This window comes from Hippopotamus amphibius, chromosome 5 (genome assembly GCF_030028045.1).
Source record: "Hippopotamus amphibius kiboko isolate mHipAmp2 chromosome 5, mHipAmp2.hap2, whole genome shotgun sequence".
Taxonomy (NCBI): domain Eukaryota; kingdom Metazoa; phylum Chordata; class Mammalia; order Artiodactyla; family Hippopotamidae; genus Hippopotamus; species Hippopotamus amphibius.
In genome coordinates, this window is record NC_080190.1 from 93,942,641 (window position 1) to 93,967,176 (window position 24,536).

At 40.7% G+C, this 24,536-nt stretch overlaps 1 protein-coding gene across 12 annotated transcripts in view; it reads left to right on the forward strand.

Annotated features, from left to right (window-relative positions):
* The window catches only part of SPIDR (scaffold protein involved in DNA repair), a 337,463-nt gene that overhangs the window by 139,544 nt on the left and 173,383 nt on the right, over positions 1-24,536 (forward strand). For 11 of the 12 annotated variants that reach the window (XR_009053672.1, XM_057734363.1, XM_057734364.1 and 8 more), the window contains one exon: positions 17,125-17,338. Coding sequence is in view for 10 of the 12 variants with exons in the window: in XM_057734363.1 (XP_057590346.1) it covers positions 17,125-17,338 (214 nt within the window). In the remaining 2 variants the exon portion in view is untranslated. Of the gene's footprint in view, positions 1-17,124; positions 17,339-24,536 lie in introns of those variants that run through there. The other variant, XM_057734374.1, reaches the window with a different exon arrangement.

Here is a 24,536-nt window from a genome sequence, read left to right on the forward strand (position 1 = left end):
ACTGAGGACGTGAGCCTGTGTTGTACCTGAGTTCTGTAGGTGTGAGTGTAATGATGCCCTTGTCAGACCTCTGTTTAGTAATAGTGCAACAAATATTTTCACAATATGTTTGGTATCTATGTTTTTAAGACTAAAAATAGTTACAGATATTCTTGGATGAAAAAAAAAAACAGTGAACTTCTTATATTGTTCAGGAAGAGTGTAAAGAAAAAAAGATAAGAAAAAGAAGTAAAATTTTAAAAAAATGATGGGTTTGAGATAAATTATTTTTCACAAGATATTTGTTCCTAAAGTTTCCTCTAAACTTCAGAAAGAAGAAGGGGGTGGGTAAGAAAGGAGGGAAATCAATGAAATGCAGTAGCATTTGCTATCATCCAAAGCAGAAATCTCTCTGGATTTCCTTGTTCTTCACCTTGCTGCCATTGAATGAGCTGCAAGAGCAGTAAATGTGTCACCTGGAATGTAGATCAGTGTTATCAGAGCAAAGCATGAACCTAGTTACTCACATTGGCATTAGCATTTAATAGCTTTTGGATTAAAAGGATTTTAATTTTTTTACATTTTTGGCACTGAGTCATGGTCAGCTGAAACTTTGTGAAGTGTAGGCCACTAAAGACTGTAAATACTTTTGCCAGTGCCTTTTGCCAGCATTGCTCACCAGCATCCTGATACAGCCACGTGGAAGACCCTGCATCCATGTACACCTCTAGCCAGCCCTTGTGTGTCCCATCTAGTTGGCAAACAGCCCCTATGGGTTCACCTAGATGAAGTTCTGAGTTTCCTTAAAAATGTCAATAAATTCACACTGAGCTGCCTACCTGCCAGAAAGTAATTATTTCCTTTTTTTCCCCCACCACAATTTTTTCAAATTTACATTCTGCCTTATTGTTTTCCAGTGCCACATTTTGTTACACACACCACCGCCAAAGCTTTTGTTGTTGTTTTTGTGGGGTGTTTGCTTTTTATTTGTTGTTGTTTTCTCCTCCAGAGAACAGTCTCTAAATTCGGTGGAGGGCAGAATTTGCTGTTTGTAATTTCTCCTTGGATTTCTGGATGCCAGATTTGAAAGTTTTTCAGAGATGATGCAAGTAAGTGAGACATTGGAGTTTAGATTGACGTAGATAATACAGGTGATGGCTGCACTGAATGCTCCTCTTGCCAGGCAGGACGTGAGGCAGTGCGCACAGCTCTCACAGCAGCCCTGCGGAGCTGCACTGTGCCTTCCAAATCCGAAACGTATCCAAACATTTTATTTTCTAGTCCCTGGAGTCAGAGATTATTTGTTAAGTGAAGAAGGCTAATTTGGAGGCAGGAGACAGGGCCTCTACTCTTTAAATCTTAAGGTTTTCACTGCCTATTCTTGTTAAACAGAGGCTTTCTTTTTCTTTTCTTTTTCTTTTCTTTCTTTTTTTTTTTTTATGTTTAAGGTCATTTCAGTTAGCTAATTAAAAAGCATTGATTCTCCATTCAATTGTATTGTAGAAGGTAAGCAACCAAGCAATATTCAGAGTGTCTTTTTCTGTGAAATTGTGTACGTCACTTGTGGAGAGGGACATTTTTGGTGTGCCCCTATTTCTGTGCTGATTTTAGTTATGTGAATAAATGTTCTTTTCCCTCACTGCTCCTTTACTGGTGTTTAGAATCTGGTACTGGAAATGGGATGGTGGCAGGAGAGAGGCACAGGCAAGGAACTGGACAAGTCATCCCTCATGTGTTCATTCCACAGGTGTTTATTGAGAGCTTCTTGCGTTCCAGACACTGTACACTGTGTCACTACACTCAGAACTTTCACTTTGTCAGGTGAGAGAGATAAGCAAATTGTAGAAAACTGTTAACAAAGGTTATCATTGGAAAAGGTGTTGGGACAGAGTTTTAAAAAAATGTTCCTCTTATAAAAGAAGAAATTTGTTAAAATCAATTGTATTGTTTTCACAATTAGAGAAGGAGGGAGGAAAATGTGAAATGGTAGAGAGTTCCACTCTGACTTTTACTCAAGAAGTACTAAAATTTATACCTTTGTGTCAGGATGTGAAAACTTCAATAATGAGGCTGATTTTCCCAGAGGGTCAGTTTTCACAACACAGTGTTATTTGATCCTTGTCCTTGAGCATGGTTAGCTGTGAGCACTCAGGCTTGGTTTCCATCTGCAGAGCCACAGTGGGTTCCCTGGGCACTGCTCCTGGAGCTCCCCTCTCCCTGCACGAACCTTACGTGAGCATTGCTGTGCCCCTGATGCACAGGAAGCTTCCAACCTCCAGAGTAGTGGCACGTGTGGAGTGGGCCTCCCTCAGCCGTGCTGGGAATGGGAAGCCAGAAATCTGGCCCCTGCCTCTTTCTCACTGCTTTCAAGGGGCCCCTCTGAGGCCAGGGAGCCCCCTGAAATGGGTCATGTTCCAGACTCCCCACTTGAGTGGTTGAAAGAGGAAGATGGGATGGCAGGACCAGCATTTTCTGTACAGTGACAGTAGTGGAGCAAGAAGAGCCAAGAATTTTGTGGAGATATGTGTGTGTTTCCTTACTAATTACCTAATTTCTTAATTTCTTTGATGCAGTAATTTCTGATAATTAAAGAATGTCTTGGGTTAGAAAATGTTAGGCTGATTATTTCTACCAAAGCAAGTTAGTTGGTAAACTAAGATCCCTCAATTACTTGAAAGATAATTGTTAAAAAGACATGATTTAGTCTAAGTCTTCTAATATTGAGTGTTTAAAGATAGGAAAGAGAGGCATGTGGCTAACTTCATTTAATTTGGCTGATTTTTGGCAGTACTTTATACCTTTTAAAAATCTGTAATTTCTGTGGGGACATGGGATTTTTGACATAATATGACAAGTTTAGAAACCGCATGTTTAGTTATGAAATGAGAATGACATGAACTGAAGCGGGTTGTATTTTTTTAGTTAAAAGTCTTAAAAAAGTCATTTAAGATGTTTTCTTAAACTCCTTGATCTGCCTTCCTTACCATCCTTTGCTTCAAGTGAAGGAACACTGCTTGTGACCTCCTCAGTGTGGATCAGCTCCAGGTTGCTGGAGAGGTTTTGCAGCAGCTCCTTTTCTTAACTTCTCTTTTCCTCTGGGGTCAAGGGAGCTGCCTCTGGATTATCTCCAGCTTCCCTCTGACCAATAAAATCAGAAAGCAGTTAGTGTCTAGGCTTCATTTTTTTATGTCCAGACCCACATTTTGGTACAGCACTGGTATTTAATACTCTTCTTTGTAGTCATGGGCAAGAGGAATTCACATTAATACTCTGGAGTTATTTAAGTCAGGAAACAAAACTACGATACTAGTTTGCTCGCTGTTAGAGTTGTGATTTCATGTCCCAAATGACTATAATTTTCAGTGATCATTTTAAGTATAAGTTTACAGAAGAGTAAAGAGTTCATGTGTGACTTTCATAATATCAGGTTATTTCATAATTATATCAAAAATGATGATGGGACCTGAGAAATCAAGGCAGAGTACTAATACCAAACTCCAGCTAACGTAGCTGCCTCTCCCACATCCATTTTTATCTCTTGTGAGTTTTTCTACCTAAAAATCTGTGAAATGAGGTTTGGTGATACAGCAGAAGTAAATGATGCTTTCAGGTTCCCTGTAAATGTATTTAACCTGTGCTTCCTCCATTTCTTTTTACTTGAAAAGGAAAATAGAAATTCTACAGATTTTATATACAGTTTATTGTATGTCAATTGTATCTCAATAAAAGTTCTTAAAGGAAAAAAAGGAAATTCTACAGATTTTCTCATAGATATGAAGCTTAAAAGAATCTTCATTTCTGTTTTCTCTTGTAAATGATCCAAAACAAGACTGCAGAGTTAGCCCATTCTAAATGAATTACATAGTGGGTAAAACATGGTTCCGTTGAATTCCATGTGCAACTCAATGAATAAAAGTTCATTCATAGAGTTAAATTGGGACCTCATTAATGATGGAAATTATCTATATGTTCAAAACTCTGGTTTTAACCTTTAGAAAAGTGTTAATATTGGCAAGGCGGCATTTTCTTTGACTTGCTCAACCAATTATCATCTTTACCTCCACCCTAGTTCAGTATTGCACTGGCCTTTGTCCATGCTGTGAAATCTTGTGTGTGTCATCTTAATCTTTTCACCAATCCAGTTTTCCAGACTCCTCCAGCTCATTTTTACTTTCCAAGGGGTTATAATTTCCAGTTGGGACCCTGGTGCCTGAAAGAGCTGCTTGAAAGTGCAAGCCCAGACTTGCCTTTCCTTCTCTCCCAGGGAGGATGGTGAGGGAGAGTGCATTGGCAGACCAGGTGGCCCTGCTCCAGTGGCCTGTGCAGCATGAGTCTTGTTGCAGGAAGGTGGTCTAAGAGTAGGTGGCTGCTTATCACACAGCGCTCCTTACGTTCTGAACAGATTCTGTGGTAAAGTTTTTTGTTACAAAGTAGGAAACTTTGCCGTCTGCAAACGGAATAAATAAGTTCTTGGATTAATAAAATGCCTTATAAAGTTGGAAAAAAATTGGAAACTGCATTTGTATTGTGCTCTGATTTAAAAAAGTCGTCACTTTCAACACACCCTTCCTCCACTGTGACGCTGCTGCATCTCCCCCCAGTGTGTGGAAGTGGTGGCCCCCGTTTGCTGTCTCCATGCAGCCGTCACACAGCTGGTCGCCCTTCCTTCAAGGACAGGCTCTCTCATGGTTTGCCTCCTCCTATGTTCATTTTCCTTCTTGGTTCTGTGTTGACTCCTGCTTTGTGTGAGGCTTCAACAGATGTTCCTCAAGCTTCTGTCCTGGCCCTTTTCTGTTCTGTGTCCCCTTCTTGAGTAATCTGGGATCTGCATGCCACCTCCACCAGGACTGCTAGGCAGTCTGACAACTGTCCTGTGGCCTCTCCTGGCCCAGCCCGGGCACCACCTGCACCTAAGCATACTGCAGACCCAGCAGACTCATCATGTCCCAGCGCCAGCCTGCCCTGGCCCATGAAGTGAGCCGTCTTCAGTTGGGCTTTCTTGTACATTTTTTGAATCCATCCAGTCCCTGGTTGCTAGTGATTCTACCTCAGAACTGTCTCTCAAGTCAGATCTCTCCATTGATCCCATCTGCCACTAGTTCAGGCCCCTGTTCCCTTGTGCCTGGATTACTGTGTCGGTCTCCATCTGGTCTCCCTGCCACTGCCCTTTCCTCATTTTCAGTCTATCAGGGTCATCATCCTAAGAGGCAAATCTGATATCGCTTGTCTGCTTTAAAAAATTTCCATTGACTGCCTCTTGTGTTGGAGTAAATGTTCATCACCGTTAGTCTCTGGTGAGCATTCTTGTTTGGGGCGCCAGCCTGCCTGACTAGTTATTTCTCACTACCTCCTTGCTATGCCACCCTGCACCTGTCACAGCACTACATACCTCCTTCCTGGATCAGCTGTGTCTTTCATGATTTACACTTGACCACTAGGCCTAGTATACTTTTCTTTGTTCATAGTTACACTTCTGGTGTCCTATTGTATTGTAATTATATAAAGTATAGGTAAATCCTCACTCTGCAGAGTGCTACAAGGATGTGTAGGGCTGACCTAGCAACGTGAGCCATTCCTGGTGACTCAGGAAGTGTTTATGAAGTAAATAATGGTGTCAGTGGTAAATTTTAAAATTGTACATGACACCAGAGTGCAGAAATGGTCCCAGCTCCACTGGAGTTGAAGGCCCATGCAGGTCACTTGATCTGTGCCTCTTTCTTTACTGAGAAAATTTGACTGTCAAACCTTAGGTGATGTCTGCATTGAGAATCTGTGTTGCTGTTTACCTGGCCCTGTCCACTGTTCCTGTGTAAAGTCATTCTCAGAACGCTTCTCCCTCAGGGTCCCTGAGTGTTCCAGCTGTGATTGCATGCACTCTCTGGTCTCTCCCTGCATGCCCTTTGAGAGATGATAACTTTTATGATATTATCTCCTTTTAATTCTTGAGCTAATTTCTCTTCTTTCCCCCTCCTCCCTGTTAGTGTTTGTTACAGTGTCCTTAGACAGAGATAGTGCCCAAGACCAGAATGCCTACTTTTCTTTAGTAGTTGTGAGTTCACAGTGCTCCTACTGGGATGTACACTGCTTTACCTAATTGTAGATTTTGCCTGTTTTGACCCAGTTTAAAGTGATTTACCTGATGACTTAGAAGTTCTTCACTAGATTATCCTTTATTAATAGTTCTTAGAAAGTGGGAGGAGGTTGAGGGTTGATAGTGGAGTAAGTGTCAAGAATAACATGGCAGTAGGGACATCCTGGGTTCTATCAGCCCATTAGTAAGTGTTTCTTCAGTTCTTTTTGCTACAAGGTTTACAGTGTGTTGGCCTGGCAGTGGGTGTGCTCTTTTGTACAGATGCATGTGCAGTTCTGGCCTCTGTCAGGATTGCTTAGAGGAGGGTGGGTATGAGCCCTAAATTCTAGAGGACTCTACTAACAATCCACAATTAGTAATTTGCTGTTTTTTAATTGGGTTCCTAAAATTTTTCTCAACACATTTATTTACTTTTCAGTTGATGTTAAATTTATAAAAATAGAGTTATTTAACAGCCATATAACCCTTTAAAATTGTTTTCAGTGTGATTTTTAGATACCATTTTTTAAAATAAATTTATTTATTTTATTTATTTATTGGCTGCATTGGGTCTTTGTTGCTGGACACAGGCTTTCTCTAGTTGCTGCGAGCGGGGGCTACTCTTCATTGTGGTGCGCAGGCTCATTTGTAGTGGCTTCTCTTGTTGTGGAGCATGGGCCCCAGGCGAGTGGGCTTCACTAGTTGCGGCACATGGGCTCAATAGTTGTGGCTCACGGGCTCTAGAGCACAGGCTCAGTAGTTGTGGTGCATGGGCTTAGTTGCTCCGTGGCATGTGGGATCTTCCCAGAGCAGGGCTCAGACCCGTGTCCCCTGCATTGGTAGGTGGATTATTAACCACTGCGCCACCTAGGAAGTCCTAGATACCATTTTAATGCTGTTTTCTGAGCCAAAAATATTGCCTACAATGCTATGAAATAAGGTTTTTAAATAAGGAAGTTTTTCATAAAGAAGACCTTGCTTTGTGTGTACTCAGAGTGGAAGGGGTCATTTTGCCCACTAGTGGGTCCCATACACACCACACCTTGGGAAATTTAACCTGTAATAGCCCCTCTCTCAGCCTGGGTGACCATAACAGAGTACCACAGACTGGGCAGCTTAAACAGCAGATATGATTGCTCACAGTTCTAGGGGTTAGAATTCTGAGATCAGGGTGCTTGCATGATCTAGTTCTGGTGTGGGCTGTCTTCTTGGTGTGTAGGCAGCTGCCATCTGGCTGTGTGCTCATGTAGAGAGAGAGAAGGAGGTCTTAGTTTTCTCTTCTTATAATGACACTAATCCTATCGAATCAGTACCCCATCCTTACAACCTCATTTAACTTTAGTTTCTTCCTTAGAGGCCCCATCTCTAACTATAGCTATGCAAGGGGAGGCTTTAGCATATGAATTTTGAGGGACAGAAACATTCAGTCTATAACATTCTGCCACTGGCCTTCTGTCATTCGTGCCCTTCTCACCTTCAAAATACATTCATTCTATCCCAAAAGCCCCCAAAGTCTTAACTGATTCCAGCATCAACTCTACAGTCCAAAGTTTCATCTACATATCATCTAAATCAGATATGGGTGAGACTCGAGGTGTGATTCATCCTGAGGCAGAATTCCTCTACAACTGTGAGCCTGTGAAACCAGACAAGTTTTGTGCTTCCAAATACAGTGCTGGGTCAGACATAGGATAGACATTCCCATTCCAGAAGGAAGAGATAGGAAGGAAGAAAGGGGTGATAAGTCCCAAGCAAGTCCAAAAACTACAAAGGGAAGCTCTATTAGATTTTTTTTAAGCTCTTTTTTGGAATATAATTGCTTTACATTCTTGTACCAGCTTTTGAGGTACGCCAAAGTGAATCAGCTGTATTTATACATATATCCCCATATCCCCTCCCTCTTGCGACTCCCTCCCGCTCTCCCTGTCCTGGTCCTCGAAGACATCACCCATCATCGAGTTGATCTCTCTTTGTTATACAGCAACTTCCCACTAGCTATCTGTTTTACAGTTGGTAGTGTATATATGTCTATGATACTCTCTCACTTCGTTCCAGCTTCCCCTTCACCCTCCGCCCCCCCCCAACCCTGTGTGAGGATGCAGATGCAGAGAATGGTCTGTTAGATTTTAAGGCTCAAGGAAAATCCTCTTTGGTTCACTGCTCTGCCCTTGAGGTCCACTGGAGGACAGTGTTACCCCCACAGCTCTGTTGGGCCTCTTGGGTGAGAGGCCCCCTGCAGAGGCGCCACCCCTGAGGCAGGGAGGGACATCCTTGCCTACCTAAATCCAAGAGGCAGCCCTACTCTTTGAAACCCCGGAGAAAATATCAGCCCTGCCCCTGGGCCTGTGGTGAGAGTAGCAGCCCTTATGCTCTCTGGATTGCCTTTAGGGTCATCCTTCCCTTTTTTTGAAGGATGATGCACATTCGCAGAATAGCTCTTTGCTGTGTAGGAAGCCTGACTGCCTTCCTTCCTTTCCTCTGCTCGGTCTCCTTCAGTTCAAACTGGCAACTGGCGTGAAACTGTGCATCTCAGATTGGGACTTGAACCCACATGCCTGGACTTGAAGCCAGCCAAAACCCTGATTAGGACTTGAACCCATGAGGCCAGGATTCAAACCTGACCGTAACCCAAGATCTTCCAACTGAGATAACATGCCTGGTTTCAGGACTTAATGAAGCTCAGGTTCTTGATGTCTCATCATAGAAAGAATTCAATGAGAAACAAAGTGATAGGTGAGAAGTTTATTTAGAGAGAATCACACTCCTCAGACAGACTGTGGGCCATCTCAGAAGGTGAGAAAGGCACAGGGTATGGGGGTTGTCAGGTTTTGTAAGGATGGGTAATTTCATAGGCTAATGAGTGGGCGGAGGATTTTAGCTATTTCAGGAAGGGGCAGGGATTTCCAGGAATTGGGCCACCACCCACTTTTTGATCCCTGTGGTCAGCCTTGGCATTGTCATTGCGCCTGGAAGTCGACTTGTCTGCCATCTTGGACCCATTTGGTTCTAATCAGTTTGTTATGTCCTTGGGCTATGTCATTCTTTTAAAAGTTTGTGTCCTGCTCCCTTCCTTACTGTTTCAGCAGTGTTTCTGCTTCTGTAATCACATAATCTCTTTATTGAGTGATAGTTTGGCTACACCTTTGGTGTCCTCTTCCCAACATGCTTTTTCATTTTTTTGCAATATGGACAGGCTGAGAATTTTACAAATCTTGAAGTTCTGCTTCCTTTTTGCTTAACAATTCCTTCTTCAATTCATCTCTTTTCTCTTTCGTTTTATTGTTAAGAAGTCAGGAGGACCTAGGCCATACCTTTAACATTTGCTTGGAAATCTCGTATCATAAGTATCTAATCTAATGAGTCACATGTCTCATCAACCACACAACACTAAAAAAATTCAGCCAAACTCTTTGCCATTTTATAATAAAAATTGCCATCTTAGTTTGGGCTGCTGTAATAAAAATACCATAGAATCTGTGGCTTAACCAACAGACATTTATTTCTAATAGTTCTGGAGGCTGGGAAGTCCATATCCAACGTGTCAGTTGATTTGGTTCCTGGTGAGAGCCTCTTCCTGATTTGTAGACGGCTGCCTTCTGCTGTGTCCTCCCATGCTAGGAGAGAGATCCTCTCTCTGTGTCTCTTCTAAGAGCACTCACCCCATTTATGAGCGCTCTATCTTCTTGACATAGTTACCTCCCAAAGGCCCCACCTCCAAACACAATCAAAACAGGGATTAGGGCCTCAATATATAGATTTGGGGGACATAAGCATTCAGTCCATAGCCGTCAGCTCTCCTCCAGTAACTTGCTCTTCATTTCCGTTTGTTACCTGCCCAGAATCACCTCTGACATCCTTATTTCTAGCATGCACCCCCAAACTCCTAGACTCTGCCCATCACCCAGTTACAAAGATGCTTCCACATTTTCAGGTATTTATTGACAGCACCCTACTTCATGGTACCAAAATCTGTCTTATTCAGCTTGGGCTGCCATAATAAAATACCATAGACTGCAGGGCCTAACCAGCAGACATGTATTTTCTCACAGTTCTAGAGGCTGGAAGTTCAAGATTGAGGTGCCACCATGGTCAGTTTCTAGTGAGGGCTCTCTTCCTGGCTTTCAGGCAGCAGCCATCTGGATGTGTGCTTGCATGGCCTTTCCTCTGTGCTCAGCAGAGAGATGTAGGGATCTCTTGCTGTCTCTTCTTATAAGGATACTCACTAATTCTGTCAGATCAGGGCCCTACCCTGGTGACCTCATTCAACCTTAACTACTTTCTTGGAGGCGCCTTCTCCAAATACAGCCACACTGTGGGGTTAGGGCTTCAGCATATGGATTTAAGAGGGCACAGACATTCAGTCCAGAGTATTCCCTCTTGTCTGGTTTTGTATGAACTTTGCTTAGGGATCTGTTGCTTTCCTGGAGCCTTTGTATGCTTTTTCCTTACTTGGATTTCTTAAAAAATCGGACCTTCTCTCGCCCATTCACCCTCTGCAGAACAATACAGGCTACACTTGCAGAACAAGTCATGATGACATGCCTGCACTGTGACACTGTGATCCCAGGTGGCTGGTGTGTTCTGCTAAATTCTGTTTGTTCTCATTGCTAGGGGCTGTGATGAACATTACGATCTCCTGGTCAGTATTGGCTAGTTTTTTGTTTTAAAGAGTTGGGTTTCAAATTTCTGTTTCATGCTTAGAATTATTGTGGCTTTTGGCGGAAAATATTTTAAACTGGGTGAAAAGGCCAAAAAAAAATGTAGAATCAAGAAGTGAAAGCACAATTGTTTACAGTTCAGTAAGCAGTTGTGGTTAAGAAATGTGTCTGTTCATCGTTGCCAGATGACTTAAAATTTTATGGGGGAGCATAAATTTTAAACAAAGAGTAATTGTGCTTTTACAGGGTAAAGATGTAAATTTCTTCAGAATTTAGTTTTTCGATATTATAATCTAGAGCTCCTGCTTAGAGCTTTAGAAATTTCATTGTGAAATGAATCTGATAGCAGCTTACAACATTTATTGAGAAACTAAAGTTTTGATGTACCAAGCATTAATAATAGTATAATAATGCAGTTAATTAGAGACCCACTAATTGAATACTCACAGGTGCATAATATTGTTGGGTGTTTTGGATCATTGGTAAAATTAGGCATAGTTGTAACCTTTCAAAAGAAAAGATAGTATAATTTTGTACAAATAAATACAATTCAACTTTCAGTGCATATTAATGAAAAAAAAACCAACCATGGTACCATACAGTGAATAGATAAAACATCATTTGGATTTGATTTTGGACTGTATTATTTTTCTTTTTGCAGCATCACTTGAATCACAGTTTAATTTGCATCCTTTGGCTACATAGCAAATCCAGTTGAGGTGAGGGAGGTAGGTCAAAACCATCAGAAAATAGGCCCCAAATTCTTTACATCAGTTTGTGTTATTAGAGCCCATTCAGCTCCTACGTGTGCATATTTACTTTATTGGTGTTTATCCAAGTGTAGCACAGAGGTCATGATTCAATAGATAAGACTGTTCATTTTACATGTTAAAATCTTGGTGAATAAGAGGTGCAGTGATGACATAAAGGGGAGTGATAAACTGCTGGATGGAAAAGGAGAATTGTGGTTAGAGAATTCACCTGGGAGATGCTGATGAAATGCTTTCTTAAAGTATGGGCATAGAAATAATGTGAAGATACTTGAGTAGAGCTGTGGAATTTGAGGGCAGAGAAGTGAGAAGTGACTGGTAACAAAGGTGTTTCTAGACAGTGGAGAGATGTCTGGATTGCTCGGTGGTTCTCCCTGAAGGCTTCAGGGACAGAGATGGCTTCGTTAAATTTACATGTACATGGATGAACATACATGTACGTTAGGCCTGTTGATGATCTGGCCTAAAGAAGAGAAAAAGCACCAGTTTTAGAGCCAAGTGGGACGTATGTCTTAAAGCAAGGTGCTTTATGGGTTAGCCTGTTGGAATAGCATGAAAGATAGAGTAGGGAAACATAGGGAGAAGCCCAAATCACTCTGTGGTCAATATTTGGATGATTAAATGGAACAACCTAAAGTTAGTACAACAGTTATATCACGAGAAGTACATCATAATAAAAAAATTACAGACGTGTCTGTCTCTAGGAGAATGATTTCAGTATTTCTCCCCACATACTAACTTGCTTCACTTGGTACTTTCTTTTATAGTTATTGTTAATTTCTTATATAGTATTTTTTGTATAAGTATTTGTGAAAGTTGTCATCACAATATGTATTAACTCATCAACATAACCCCCTGAGGAGGATTGGAATTAACATGCACATAATTAGACCCTGGCCACCTGTATATTTCAAATATTAGTCATTTAATCCAGGAATCAAAAATATATTTTGTTCTTATATTATTTGCTCGATTCTTTAATAGCCTCTTTTTTTAAATTAATTTTTATTGGAGTCAAGTTGCTTTACATTGTGTTAGCTTCTACTAAACAGCAAAATGAATCAGCCATATGTATACATATAAATCCCTTTTGGATTTCCCTTCCATTTAGGGCATCACAGTTCACTGAGTACAGTTCCTTGTGCTACACAGTATGTTCCCCTCAGCTGTCTATTTTATACGTAGTATCAATAATATATATGTGTCAGTCTCATTCTCCCAATTCTTCCCACGCCACCTCCTTCCCCCTTGGTATCCATATGTTTGTTTTCTACCTCTGTGTCTCTATTTTTGCTTTGCAAATAAGGTCATCTATACCATTTTTCTAGATTCCACATATATGTGTTAATATATGATACTTCTTTTTCTCTTTCTGCCTTACTTCACTCTGTATGACAGTCTCCAGGCCTATCCACGTCTCTACAGATGACTCACTTTCATTTCTTTTTATGGCTGAATAATATTCCATTGTACACATGTACCACATCTTTATCCATTTCTCTGTTGATGGGCATTTAGGTTGCTTCCATGTCCTTGCTATTGTAAATAGTGCTGCAGTGAACATTGGGGTGCATGTGTCTTTTTGGCTTATGGTTTTCCTGGGTATATGCCTAGTAGTAGCTGTTGTGGCCTCTTGCTCATTTAAAATCAAGACTTCTTTTAGAGCAGTTAGCTGATGAAATAAACCACTCATTCATGCATTCATTCAGCAGATGTTAGCCTTTATGTTAACTGTTCCATTTTAACTACAAAGTGTTCCATCTGCTCCGCGTATGTGTGGATAGCAATTACTAGATCCTGTGGTGTATTTCCTCTGTGAATCGTCCGTTCTTGTGTCTTAATCGCGTTGGTGCTGTGTTGATATCTGTGCTCTCCATTTGGTCTTCACGGCACTTCTTCCTCAGCGTTTGATTTCTGTCAGATCATAATCTTCCTTTTCAATGTTGAAATCCTGACTGTCCAAAAATGAGAAGTCTCACTGGAGTCTGTTTCTCAACCTGGTGTGCTTTTTTTTTTTTTTTAAACATTATAAAATGGTTAAAAAAGTCTGATGTTTTAACATAATAAAATAAGGGAAAAAAGCATCCTCAGTTTCCTGTCTTTAACTGGCATTTACCTTCGAGATACTGCAAGTCTAGGTCTTGTGAGAATACTCAGTTTTGAGCATGAAACCTGCCAGCAATCCTTTCTGACCTTAAGAAAGTCATGTGAGCAACCAACTTTTTCGGTTTTCTTATTTGTTAAAAAGGGAGATAAATATCTTCCTTACCTATTTCATAGGGTTATTGTGGATCAAGTACAATAATAGATTTGAAAATGCCTTGAAAAGTTGATATTGTGACAGTGATTGTGATGACAGTGGCTGCCATTATTGCATAGGTGACATACCAGGCTCTGCATTGTAGGCTTTCTGTGCTCTCTCAGTGTTTGCAAGTGTTCTTGAAGATAGCTGATACTCTTTCCATTTAAAAAGGAGGACACTTATGAGAAAGATAAGTGTAGATAAAGTATTTGAGGATTTCAGAGGAAGGAGTAGTTGCCTCTGGCTGGAATTCAGGAAACGCTTCCTTGACAACGTGAAACTTTGGCTGAGTCTCACAGCATTTATGGAAAATGTTGCCCCACTGTCACAGAATGGCATCTAATTGCAAAACAGTCTTCTTCCGTTGTAAAACCAGTATCTCTTCTGCTCAGATTGAAAGCTTGCATCAAATGCATAGCTTGTTTTGGGTTGTTCCAGGGTCTTTCTCCCTCAGAAGAAGGGGAGATGACTCTGCTTACTTTCTCCAGGGAAGGCAGACCACTGGCTTCTCCTCAAGCCTGTGTGGGAGCATGTCCTATGGGAGGGACTTCACAGTGCTCCCAGGAGAGCGCAGTGCTGTTTGCAGCCCTGTGTGCAACCAAGATAGCACTCCTGAACCTGTTTAGACAGCAAGCATGCGTTGCAATCATCAAATCAGGATTCACAGTTATTAGATATTTTGAGGCGTTCTCGTGAAAATCTTCAGAGAAACTTCAGTCAGTAGCAGTATGGCTCATCTTAGAGATAAAAGTATTTCTGCTGTAATACTATTTATGTGCTTCTGTAGTGTCTTGCATTTTGTAAAATCTCTCAGGGTGTATGTGGACTGTAGGGTTGGGGGCAGACCACCGAAAACCCATATTGCTTTTTAATCAGCCGAACATGACAATGACTGGTATCTGAAGGGAGAACAGTGCTGCCTGGGCAGGCACTGACCACTTGAACTGCAGCAGGGCAGTGGGTGCTGGAGAGTACAGGCCATGGAGCTCTGGGTAGCGGCTGCTGCTAGTGGCAGAGGATTGTGTTGGGGGTAAGCCCTGAATACAGGTATAAGTTTTAAAAATTCCTAAAATATGTCCAGAAATTTGCCTGTCCCTAACCCTAGGGCTTTTCCCTTTGCTGCTAGTGAACTTAGCTCCACCCACTGCTCTGCTGCCCTGCCCAGGAAAAGCGATGTGTGCACCGCTGGGTCCCCCCACATATCCTGACTTCTTTTCCTGTTCACCAGCGAGGGTGAGCTACTTTTTATTAAGGAGACACCTGTAGTGGCAGAGCAGACTCAGTCTTCCCTTCTTAGGCAATGCTGTTCTTTAAAGTGTGTTTTTACTCCCCCATAGTGACCAGCACAGCTTAGCATGGTGCCTGTTCCTATCCTTCCCCTTTCTGTTTCCTTCTTACCTTAAGAAATAGTCTCATATGTTAGAAATCCTAGTTCCAGATATTGCTCTGGGGAGATGCCATGACCTTGCTTTATATGTGAACACTTGCTGTTGGCACTCAGGGGAGGGCATGGAAAACTTGGGGTCAAGGGGAAAATCACTGGAGGAAAGTGAAAGGAAGAAAGAAATGGAAATGAAATTAAACTGTATAACTAAAGCCTTGGCACTGTTTCAATATTGATTTTTATACTCACTGTTAACCAGTTAGCTAAAGTGGTAGTGAAACTCATATTGGTGTCTGTTATTAGCAAGGCACTGTGCCATACACTTCGGTTTTATCTCATTTAATTCATTTATTTTTTAACTAAAAAGCAGAGTAATAAAACAAAGATTTTATAGAATCTATAACACATAGATTTTATAACACGTTAATCTTTTGTCTTTTTTGCTTCACATATTTTTGTAGCAAGTAATATGACAGGTAAGTTTAAAATTCCCTGGCTTCCCCTCCTGAGTCACACTTCTCTTCCTCACATGATTCAACAGTTATCACGAGTTTTCTATGTGTCCTGCTAGTCCATATTTATGTACTTGTGTGACATATGTATCCGTAACAATATTTTATTGGTCTCTGTGTTTAAGAAAAATAACATTGTGGGTGTTAGGCTGTACATATCTTGTTTACCCCTCTTGTTTTTGAGATCTCTCCAAGCTGATATGTACAGATCAGGTCCACTCACATAAGCTTCTGTAGAGTGTCTCTTCTGTGAACCCACCACAGTTTACCGATTGGCTATGGATTGATGCTGGGTTTAGCTTCCTATACTTCCAGACAACACTGAAATGTGCAACCTTGTCTAGGTCTCCTGGTGCGTGTGACAGAGTTCCTGGGTACATAGCTGGAATTTCCTGGTTATAGGCTATGCATACTGTCAACTTTACTTATCTTATTAATTCTTAAGAATGTTGGGCTTCCCTGGTGCTGCAGTGGTTAAAAATCCGCCTGCCAATGCAGGAGACACGGTTTCGAGCTCTGGTCTGGGAAGATCCCACGTGCCTCAGAGCAGCTAAGCCTGTGTGCCACGACTACTGAGCCTGTGCTCTAGAGCCTGCAGGCCGCAACTGCTGAAGCCCTCACACCTGGAGCAACAAGAGAAGCCACCACAATGAGAAGCCCAAGCACCACAACAAAGAGTAGCCCTCACTCTCTGCAACTACAGAAAGCCCATGCGTGCGTGCAGGAATGAAGACCCAGTGCAGCTGACAAATGAATGAAATAAATAAAATAAAATAAAATAAATAAAATTTAAAAAAATGTTAATCAAGGCAGGTGGCATGATCCCCATTTTACACATGAGAAAAATGAGGTGTTAAAATGCTATGTAACTTGGCCAACTTAATTAATAAGAGAGCCAGTGATGGAGTCCAGATCAAATTCCACCCATTTAAATCTAGAGCCTTAACTCCCATCATTCCACAGAGATCCTCAACTTTTAACGTCCATGATCATTAGAATACTTGCAGCCGACCAGTTATACTGCATCATTTCAAAGTAGACAATCAAAGCAGGTAATGAGGTGGAAAGGACCTGGTCATACTCCCTTTGTTGTGATTTTTGAAAGGGTTCGTTCAAATTCTGAAGTAAAAACATGCTCTGTGAAGTGATGGGTCTGAATTTTCCCTGTGTGCAAGACTGTTCTTTATTATAGAAGGTTGTTTCTTATGTTGCTTAAAATGTATATATTAAATGCAACATGCAGGTTATTTTGATAAAAAAAAAAAAGATGTTATAGTGTGCATGTTAGAGTCTGTATTTTACTTTGCAAAGTATCAATATATAGACCATTTTGACCAGGTGAAGAAAGCTATCTGAACGTGATTCTCTTTTTCATGATAATTTATTCACACTTGGACCGTATGTATTTTAGACTTCACTTTTGCTTTTGTTCTTTTCTTCACCTTCTAGGTATAAAATCTGGTATATTAACTGTGAAAATTCTAGAGTTGCATGAGGAATGCAGCATCCAGGTCGCCACGTGTGAGCAGTTATCGGGGCTGCAGGCTGACAGCCCTTCTCAGGGTGGGGCCCCTGGGACTGGCCTGAAGGTTCTCTTCACCAAGGAGACTGCACGCTGCCTCAGGGGACTTCCCCAAGACGTCGTCCACATCTACCCTCCCTGGTGAGTGCAGAAAACTGATCCTCATAGTCACCCACTGTGAGTTTGTCTCGAGACATTTTTATCGGGAACATTTTTGTCACTTTATTATATAGTAATGCTGGGGGAAGGAGCCAGGATGCGACCTAGGTTTTATGTAACAGAAGTTCTGAGCTGTCTCTGATGGCTTGTTTGTACTTCTGGCAGCAATTTTTGATAATTTGTGGGAGTGGGGATCGGGGTAAGGGAGAAACAACCACATCAAGATTCCTGCTTATGTGGTGTGTTGTTATAAAATCTGGCTGTTTTTGTTTATCTTTCTTAGAAATATAATTTTAGTAAGAGTGATTATGTGACAGTAGGATAATACACATTAATTTAATACTTTGGTGATTACTTTAGGGGGGATAAAAATCATGAATTAAGACATTTAATAGGGTTTGATCTTCAGGGGCATAAGTAGTCATTAGTAGATTGAAATTATTTTTGAGGATACCATGTTTGTTTTCTTCTGCATAGGATATTAATTTTTATCACAGAAACGTCATGATCTGAGTGCGGGTTGGAAAAGAATTTTCAAACACAAGGCAGGATGTAAGGAAGATAGAGTTTAATTATTAGATAGCAGGGTCACTGTAAAGACAGCGGGACAACTTCCTGACAGACCAGGGAGAGCTGACCCTCTGGTGGGCACGCAGCCAACTTTTATAACCCCAAGACAAGGAACATTCCTGCTAAGAAAATGGTGTTGATCGATTGGTCAGTGTGCCATAAGGCGAAAGGTGTCATTAGGTGATAGGCTAGGGTCCTATATGGTGAATACCTTCCCTAATATGGGGTCGGATTAATAGGCCAGCCCGAGTCATGAGTCAAAGATTGCTTTGGGGGTTGAGATAACTCTGGAATTTTGTCTTGTGACTTTGGTATAGGGCTCCACAAGAAAGAAGAGGGAAGACTTGTTTTATTGGCAATTTTTAAGTTTCATTCATCTGTTATATTCTTAGATTTGAATTCAGCTTAAAGATCTTTAAGTTAAACTTCTTCCCCAGAGGAGGGATCTTTTCATTGTGTCCACAGTGAGTGCTCATCAGTCTCTAATTAAATTCTTCCACAAACAGGCTGAGGATATCAGAGGGTAACTTGCATTACTTTATTTTATTTAAATTTCTAATACATTTTAAAATTGAACAATATAATATACATGTAGAATCATACACAGATTATAGGTATACATTTCATCAAGTAATCACAAAGTGAATACATAATTTCTGTCAAGTCTAAGAAATAGAATGCAGTCCATACCTGGGACTGCAGCCCTCTCCTCTTTCCTTCTTCTCCCTCTTACGCCAGCTGATGGTGATCCTGACTTCTGAGGCAGTAGACGCCTTTCAGTGTGGGTTTTGTGCTTCTCAGTATGTTGTTACCATGGTAACTTATAAAATTTATAGCTGTTTCCACTGCTGCCAGTTTTCTCAAGCAGTCACATCAGTCCCACCCTCAACATTTTTACAATTGCATGTTGTGATATAATTTCATTACTCTTTCCATATTCTCAGCACATAGTATATATCCATCCTTCTGCTAACATAAATAACTCTTTAATGGATATTCATGTATATATTTACATATTTCAGATTATTTCTCAGAGTAGATTTTAGGACTGTTTTAGTGGATTAAAGGGTATACTTTTTTTTGCTTTTAATTAATTTTTATTGGAGTATAGTTGCTATATAATGTTGTTAGTTTCTACATTTCTATAGCAAAATGAATCAGCTATACATATATCCCATCGTTTTTGGATTTCCTTCCCATTTATGTCACCACAGTGTATTAAGTAGGGTTTCCTGTGCTGTATAGTATGTTCTCATTAGTTATTTTATATATAGTATCAATAGTGTGTATGTGTTAATCCCAAAGGGTATACATTTTGTTGTTGCTGTTTGATGCTGTGATTTCTTGATACAGTTAAGTAAACTGTAAACCTCATAGTAGAGTACCTGCTGCTAGTCAAACTGAGTACTTTTTCTTATATTTATTTACTGATGACAGCTTTTCTTTTGCAAAGTGTTTTTCTTAACTTTTACTCATCTATTCATTGGGGTCCAAGGGATATTCCTATCAATTTTTATTTCTGTTTTGTATAGCAAAACTTTTCTATGTATACAGATTTTGTTTTTTCCTTCCTAATACTTATGCTTCTTTACCTGTTTCATGTCTTACTGCATTGGCTAGAATTTCCAAATCAAAGCTTTTTCACTACTATATTCCCCGTGACTAGAACAATGCTTGGCTTATGGTAGACATTCAATAACTGTGTGATTAATGTTGAGTATTAAATAGTCATCAAGATGTTGTCAGTCTTGTTGTTCTCCCTCTTTGAAGGAGAGGATGTATCATTGTATTTCACTGAATTGTACATTCTCTAAGAAGCATTTTTTTGATGTTTACTTACTATATAACAAGTCTTGTGCTAAATAATGGGAAACAGTATTCAAAATGAATGACAAATCATCTCTGCCCTTAAGGAATTCACTTTATGGTGGAAGAGAAAGATAAAATAAACATGTGATAAAGACTGTGGAGAGTATAATAATAGAGGTCTATACAAAGAATATGAGAACAGTGGAAAGGTAAGCATGACTGATAGGTCAGTAGGGGAGTGTGAGAGAGAGAGAGAGAGAGTGTGTGTGTGTGTGTGTGTACTGGGGAGAGAGCAGATTGAGAGTGTCTGGGGTAGCTTCCTGGAGTTGCTGATTCTCTAAATTATGAAGGCATAGTTGGCAAGAACCAAAGAAGGGGCTGTGAGGGCATTTGCAGTAGAGGAGATTGAATTAGCAAAGAACAAGAGGCCAGAGTGGCAGGGTGCATGGAGGGATATACATAATGCCATGTGGATGAAGGGAAATTCTGAAGCAGGATTGACAGCAAGTGAGGATGGAGAACATGTGTACAATGTTAAACAGCTTGCTGTTAAATCCTCCCTGCTGTCCAGGAAAGGAAGGATGCGATCTTCTTCACATTTTGAAATTTGTGGAGGATGACTGTGTAGAAGGCCAGAGTAAAGGCATCCAGGAGACTTTGGGAATAGTTCAAGTCGGAGGGAAGATGATGACTTGGACTGGGATCGTAAACAGTGGATTCAGTATGTGTCTCGGAGTTGGGAGCAACAGGATGTGCTGATGGGTTTGATGTGGTTCGTGAAGGAAAGACAAAAAATAAGATTCCTCTGAGTTTTTGGCTTGAGGAAACAGTGAGTTGTGGCACCATGTAGTAAAATGGGGAGACTTGGGGCAGATTTTGATGGCACAGTCAACAGTACCTTCTTGACACCAGAAATAGCTAGAGCCCTGAGTGAACACAAGAGAGATTATTTTGCCTAAAGAGAAACTCTGTCAGCTGGTCTGGTTTTCAGTGTAACCCACATGTGGCAACTGCTGAGGTAGAGCCCTCAGGCTTGTTTACAGCTGCTTTCGTTCCTGCTCCACCTTTGCCACCTAGGATTCTGTGAAATGAAGAAATTGCTCATAGTAAAGCAGTGCTAAAGGTGGAAGGTTTGTTTACAGGGTGGGATTATCTTCCTGTTGTGACAGCCAATCTTTTCCTACCAAAATACAGGGTGTCTTCAGAGGAAATAAACAGAAAGGTAAACGAATGCAGTGTGCACATGAAAAAATGATCACCATGATGGTTACCTGGATAATCTGAGAAACTAAAGGGAGGAAGAGAAGGAAATCTATTCTTCATGCTCACACGAGAAAGGAGAAGAAACAGATGTCAGCTTTTGCTGCACAGAGCACTTTTCCACAGGGTCTTTATAGGAATATGACAGAAGGCTCTGTGCTTAAATAACTTGGGGCAAAGCTGGTTAAGTGTGGGCTAGCTACTGTATTATAGGAGTGCTCAAAGTATTTGATATGCAGAGGTGTGTTATGATTTACAGTAGAGGGAAGCAGAAACAGGGGAGCTTATAAACCAGTGACTACTCTCTTCCTAATCTAAGAAAGTAGGTCAAGTGAGCAACTAAGGGGAGTGGTATCTCAAAACATAGCAGAGCAGGGAGTTCCAGGAATCCATACCTCCACCTGAGTAACTGCTGCATGGGCAGGAACTGTGTGAAGTGACTTTCGAATTCTGTAGAGTTAAACACGTGTGGTCTAGGGAGGATTTTGATAGAGAATACATTTGGGGAATTTCAGCTGCTGGTAGCAGCTACTGTCCCACATCCCCCAGCCCCACCATCCTGGTACAGAATGCTAGAGCCAGGGTGGGCAGTATATCAGGGTTTGAATTGATTGCTGAATGAGGCTTTGATCTCTGAGGGACTGGCACAGAGGCTAGTGGACATTTTTTCAACCCCTTCACAGGCTGAAATGGTTTCCAGAAGAGCTAAAGAGACAGTACATGTCTGCCTCCCCCTGTTTGGAACCAAACATTTAAGGAAATCTTCATCAGGTCGCTAGCTGATGACAAAGACAATGAAACAAATATACCACTTTACTACATATAACAAGGATCACAAACCTTACAAAAATAGTATGGATAAGTCATAAATGGATGAATCCAGCCCTTGGTAAGTCAACATTCAGCAGTCCCTGTGGAGTGTAAGAATTAAATTCCCAGAGTCACCACAAAATAATACTGAAATGTCCAATTCTCAACAAGAATTACAAAATGTACAAAGAAAAAGGAAACAATTGGTGCATTCACAGGCAAAAAAAATTGACGTCACTGAGGAAGCCCAGACATTGGAATTATTAGTCAGATATGTGAAATCAACTATCTTAAATATGTCCAGTGAGTTAAAGGAAACCATAGATTAAAAACTAGAGGAAATCAGGAAAATAATATGTGAGCAAAATGAAAATATCAGTAGAGATATAGAAATCACAAAAAAAAACAGAGAAATTCTGGATCTGAAAAGTATTGGGTTGGCCAAAAGATTCGTTTGATGTTTTCTGTAAGGTGGCTCTAGTAGCACTTATTTGTCTTTAATTTCATTCAAAAAAATTTGGTTAGATTGTATTGTGACAGCTGTCACGTCAGCGTGCATTTAAAAAAAAAAACTTATCAAAATTGGTGAATTTTTATGTAGCCATTTTAATATTGAAGATGGAAGAAAAAAGCAACATTTTCAGCATATTATGCTTTATTATTTCAAGAAGGGTAAAAATGCAACTGAAACTCAAGAAAAGATTTGTGTAGTGCATGGAGAAGGTGCTGTGACTGATTGAACGTGTCACAAGTGGTTTGCGAAGTTTCATGCTGAGATTTCTCGCTAGACCATGCTCCACGGTCAGGTAGACCAATCGAAGTTGATAGTGATCAAATCGGGACATTAATTGAGAACAATCAACATTATACCATGCAGGAGACAGCCGACATACTCAAAATATCCAAATCAAGCACTGAAAACCATTTGCACCCGCTTGGTTATGTTACTCTCTCTGATATTTGGATTCCACATAAGTTAAGCAGAAAAAGCCTTCTTGACCGTATTTCCACCTGCAATTCTCTACTTAAAGCATTCCATTTTTAAAACAAATTGTGGCAGGCAGGACTTCCTAGGTGGCACAGTGGTTAAGAATCTGCCTGCCAATGCAGGGGACACGGGTTCAAGCCCTGGTCTGGGAAGATCCCACATGCCTCGGAGCAGCTAAACCTGTGCACCACAACTACTGAGCCTACGCTCTAGAGCCTGTGAGCCACAGCTATTGAGCCCATGTGCCGCAACTACTGAAGCCCCCATGCCTAGAGCCCGTGCTCTACAACAAGAGAAGCCATGGCAATGAAGAGCTCATGCACCACAATGAAGAGTAGCCCCTGCTCACCACAACTAGAGAAAGCCCATGTGCAGCAAAGAAGACCCAGTGCAGCCAATAAATAAATAAATAAATAGATTTATTTAAAAAAAAATTGTGGTAGGCGATGAAAAGTGAATACTGTACAATGTGGAACAGAAGATTTCGTGGTGCAAGCAGAATGAACCACCAGCAACCACACCAAAGGCCAGTCTTCATCCAGAGAAGGTGATGTTGTGTATATGGTGGAATTGGAAGGGAGTCCTCTATTATGAGCTCCTTTCAGAAAACCAAACGATTAATTTTAACAAGTATTGCTCCCAATTAGACCAACTGAAAGCAGCATTTGACAAAAAGCGTCTGAAATTAGTCAACAGAAAACACATAATCTTCCATCAGGATAACACAAGACCACATGTTTCTTTGATGATCAGGCAAAAACTGTTACGGCTTGGCTGGAAAGTTCTGATTCATCTACTGTATTGACCAGACATTGCACCTTCGGGTTTCCATTTATTTCGGTCTTTACAAAACTCTGTTAATGGAAAAAATTTCATTTCCCTGGAAGACTGTAAAAGGCGCCTAGAATAGTCCTTTGCTCAAAAAGATAAAAAGTTGTGGGAAGATGGAATTATGAAGTTGCCTGAAAAATGGCAGAAGGTAGTGGAACAAAACGGCAAATATGTTGTTCAGTAAAGTTCTTGGTGAAAATGAAAAATGTGTCCTTTATTTTTACTTAAAAACCAAAGGAAATTTCTGGGGAACCCAAATACAATAACTTAAATTTTAAAACTCACTAGAGAGGTTCTACAACATATTTGAACAAGGGAAACAAAAGATCAGTGAACTTGAAGATAAGACAGTTGAACTTATATAGTCTGAGGAAAATGAAAAGAGCTGGAGAGACCTGTGGGATATGTCCCTCAAGTAGAGAAACATATGCATTATAGGAGTACCAGAAGAGAGGAAACAGCAGAAAAAATATTTGAAGAAATAATGGCTGAAAACCTCCCAGATCTGAAGAATAACATAAATATACATATCTGGGGATCCAGGGAGGTAAATGATCTCCAAACACAGTAAAATCAGAGATCCACAGTGAGACATATTATAGTGAAATTGTCAAAATCCAAAGACAAAGACTTTTGAAAGCAGAAATATAAAAGGAACTTGTCATGTGCAAGGGATCCTCAATAATACAAAGAGCTGAAATCTCATGGATGCAACTAGAGATGGTCATGCTAAGTGAAGTAAGAAAGAAAAAGACATAACCACATGATATCACTTCTATGTAGAATCTAAAACATGGCACAAATGAACCTGCCTACGAAACAGACTCACTGACATAGAGAACAGACTTGTGGTTACCAAGAGGGAGGTGGGGTGGGGGAAGGATAGAGTGGGAGTTTGGGGTTATTAGATGC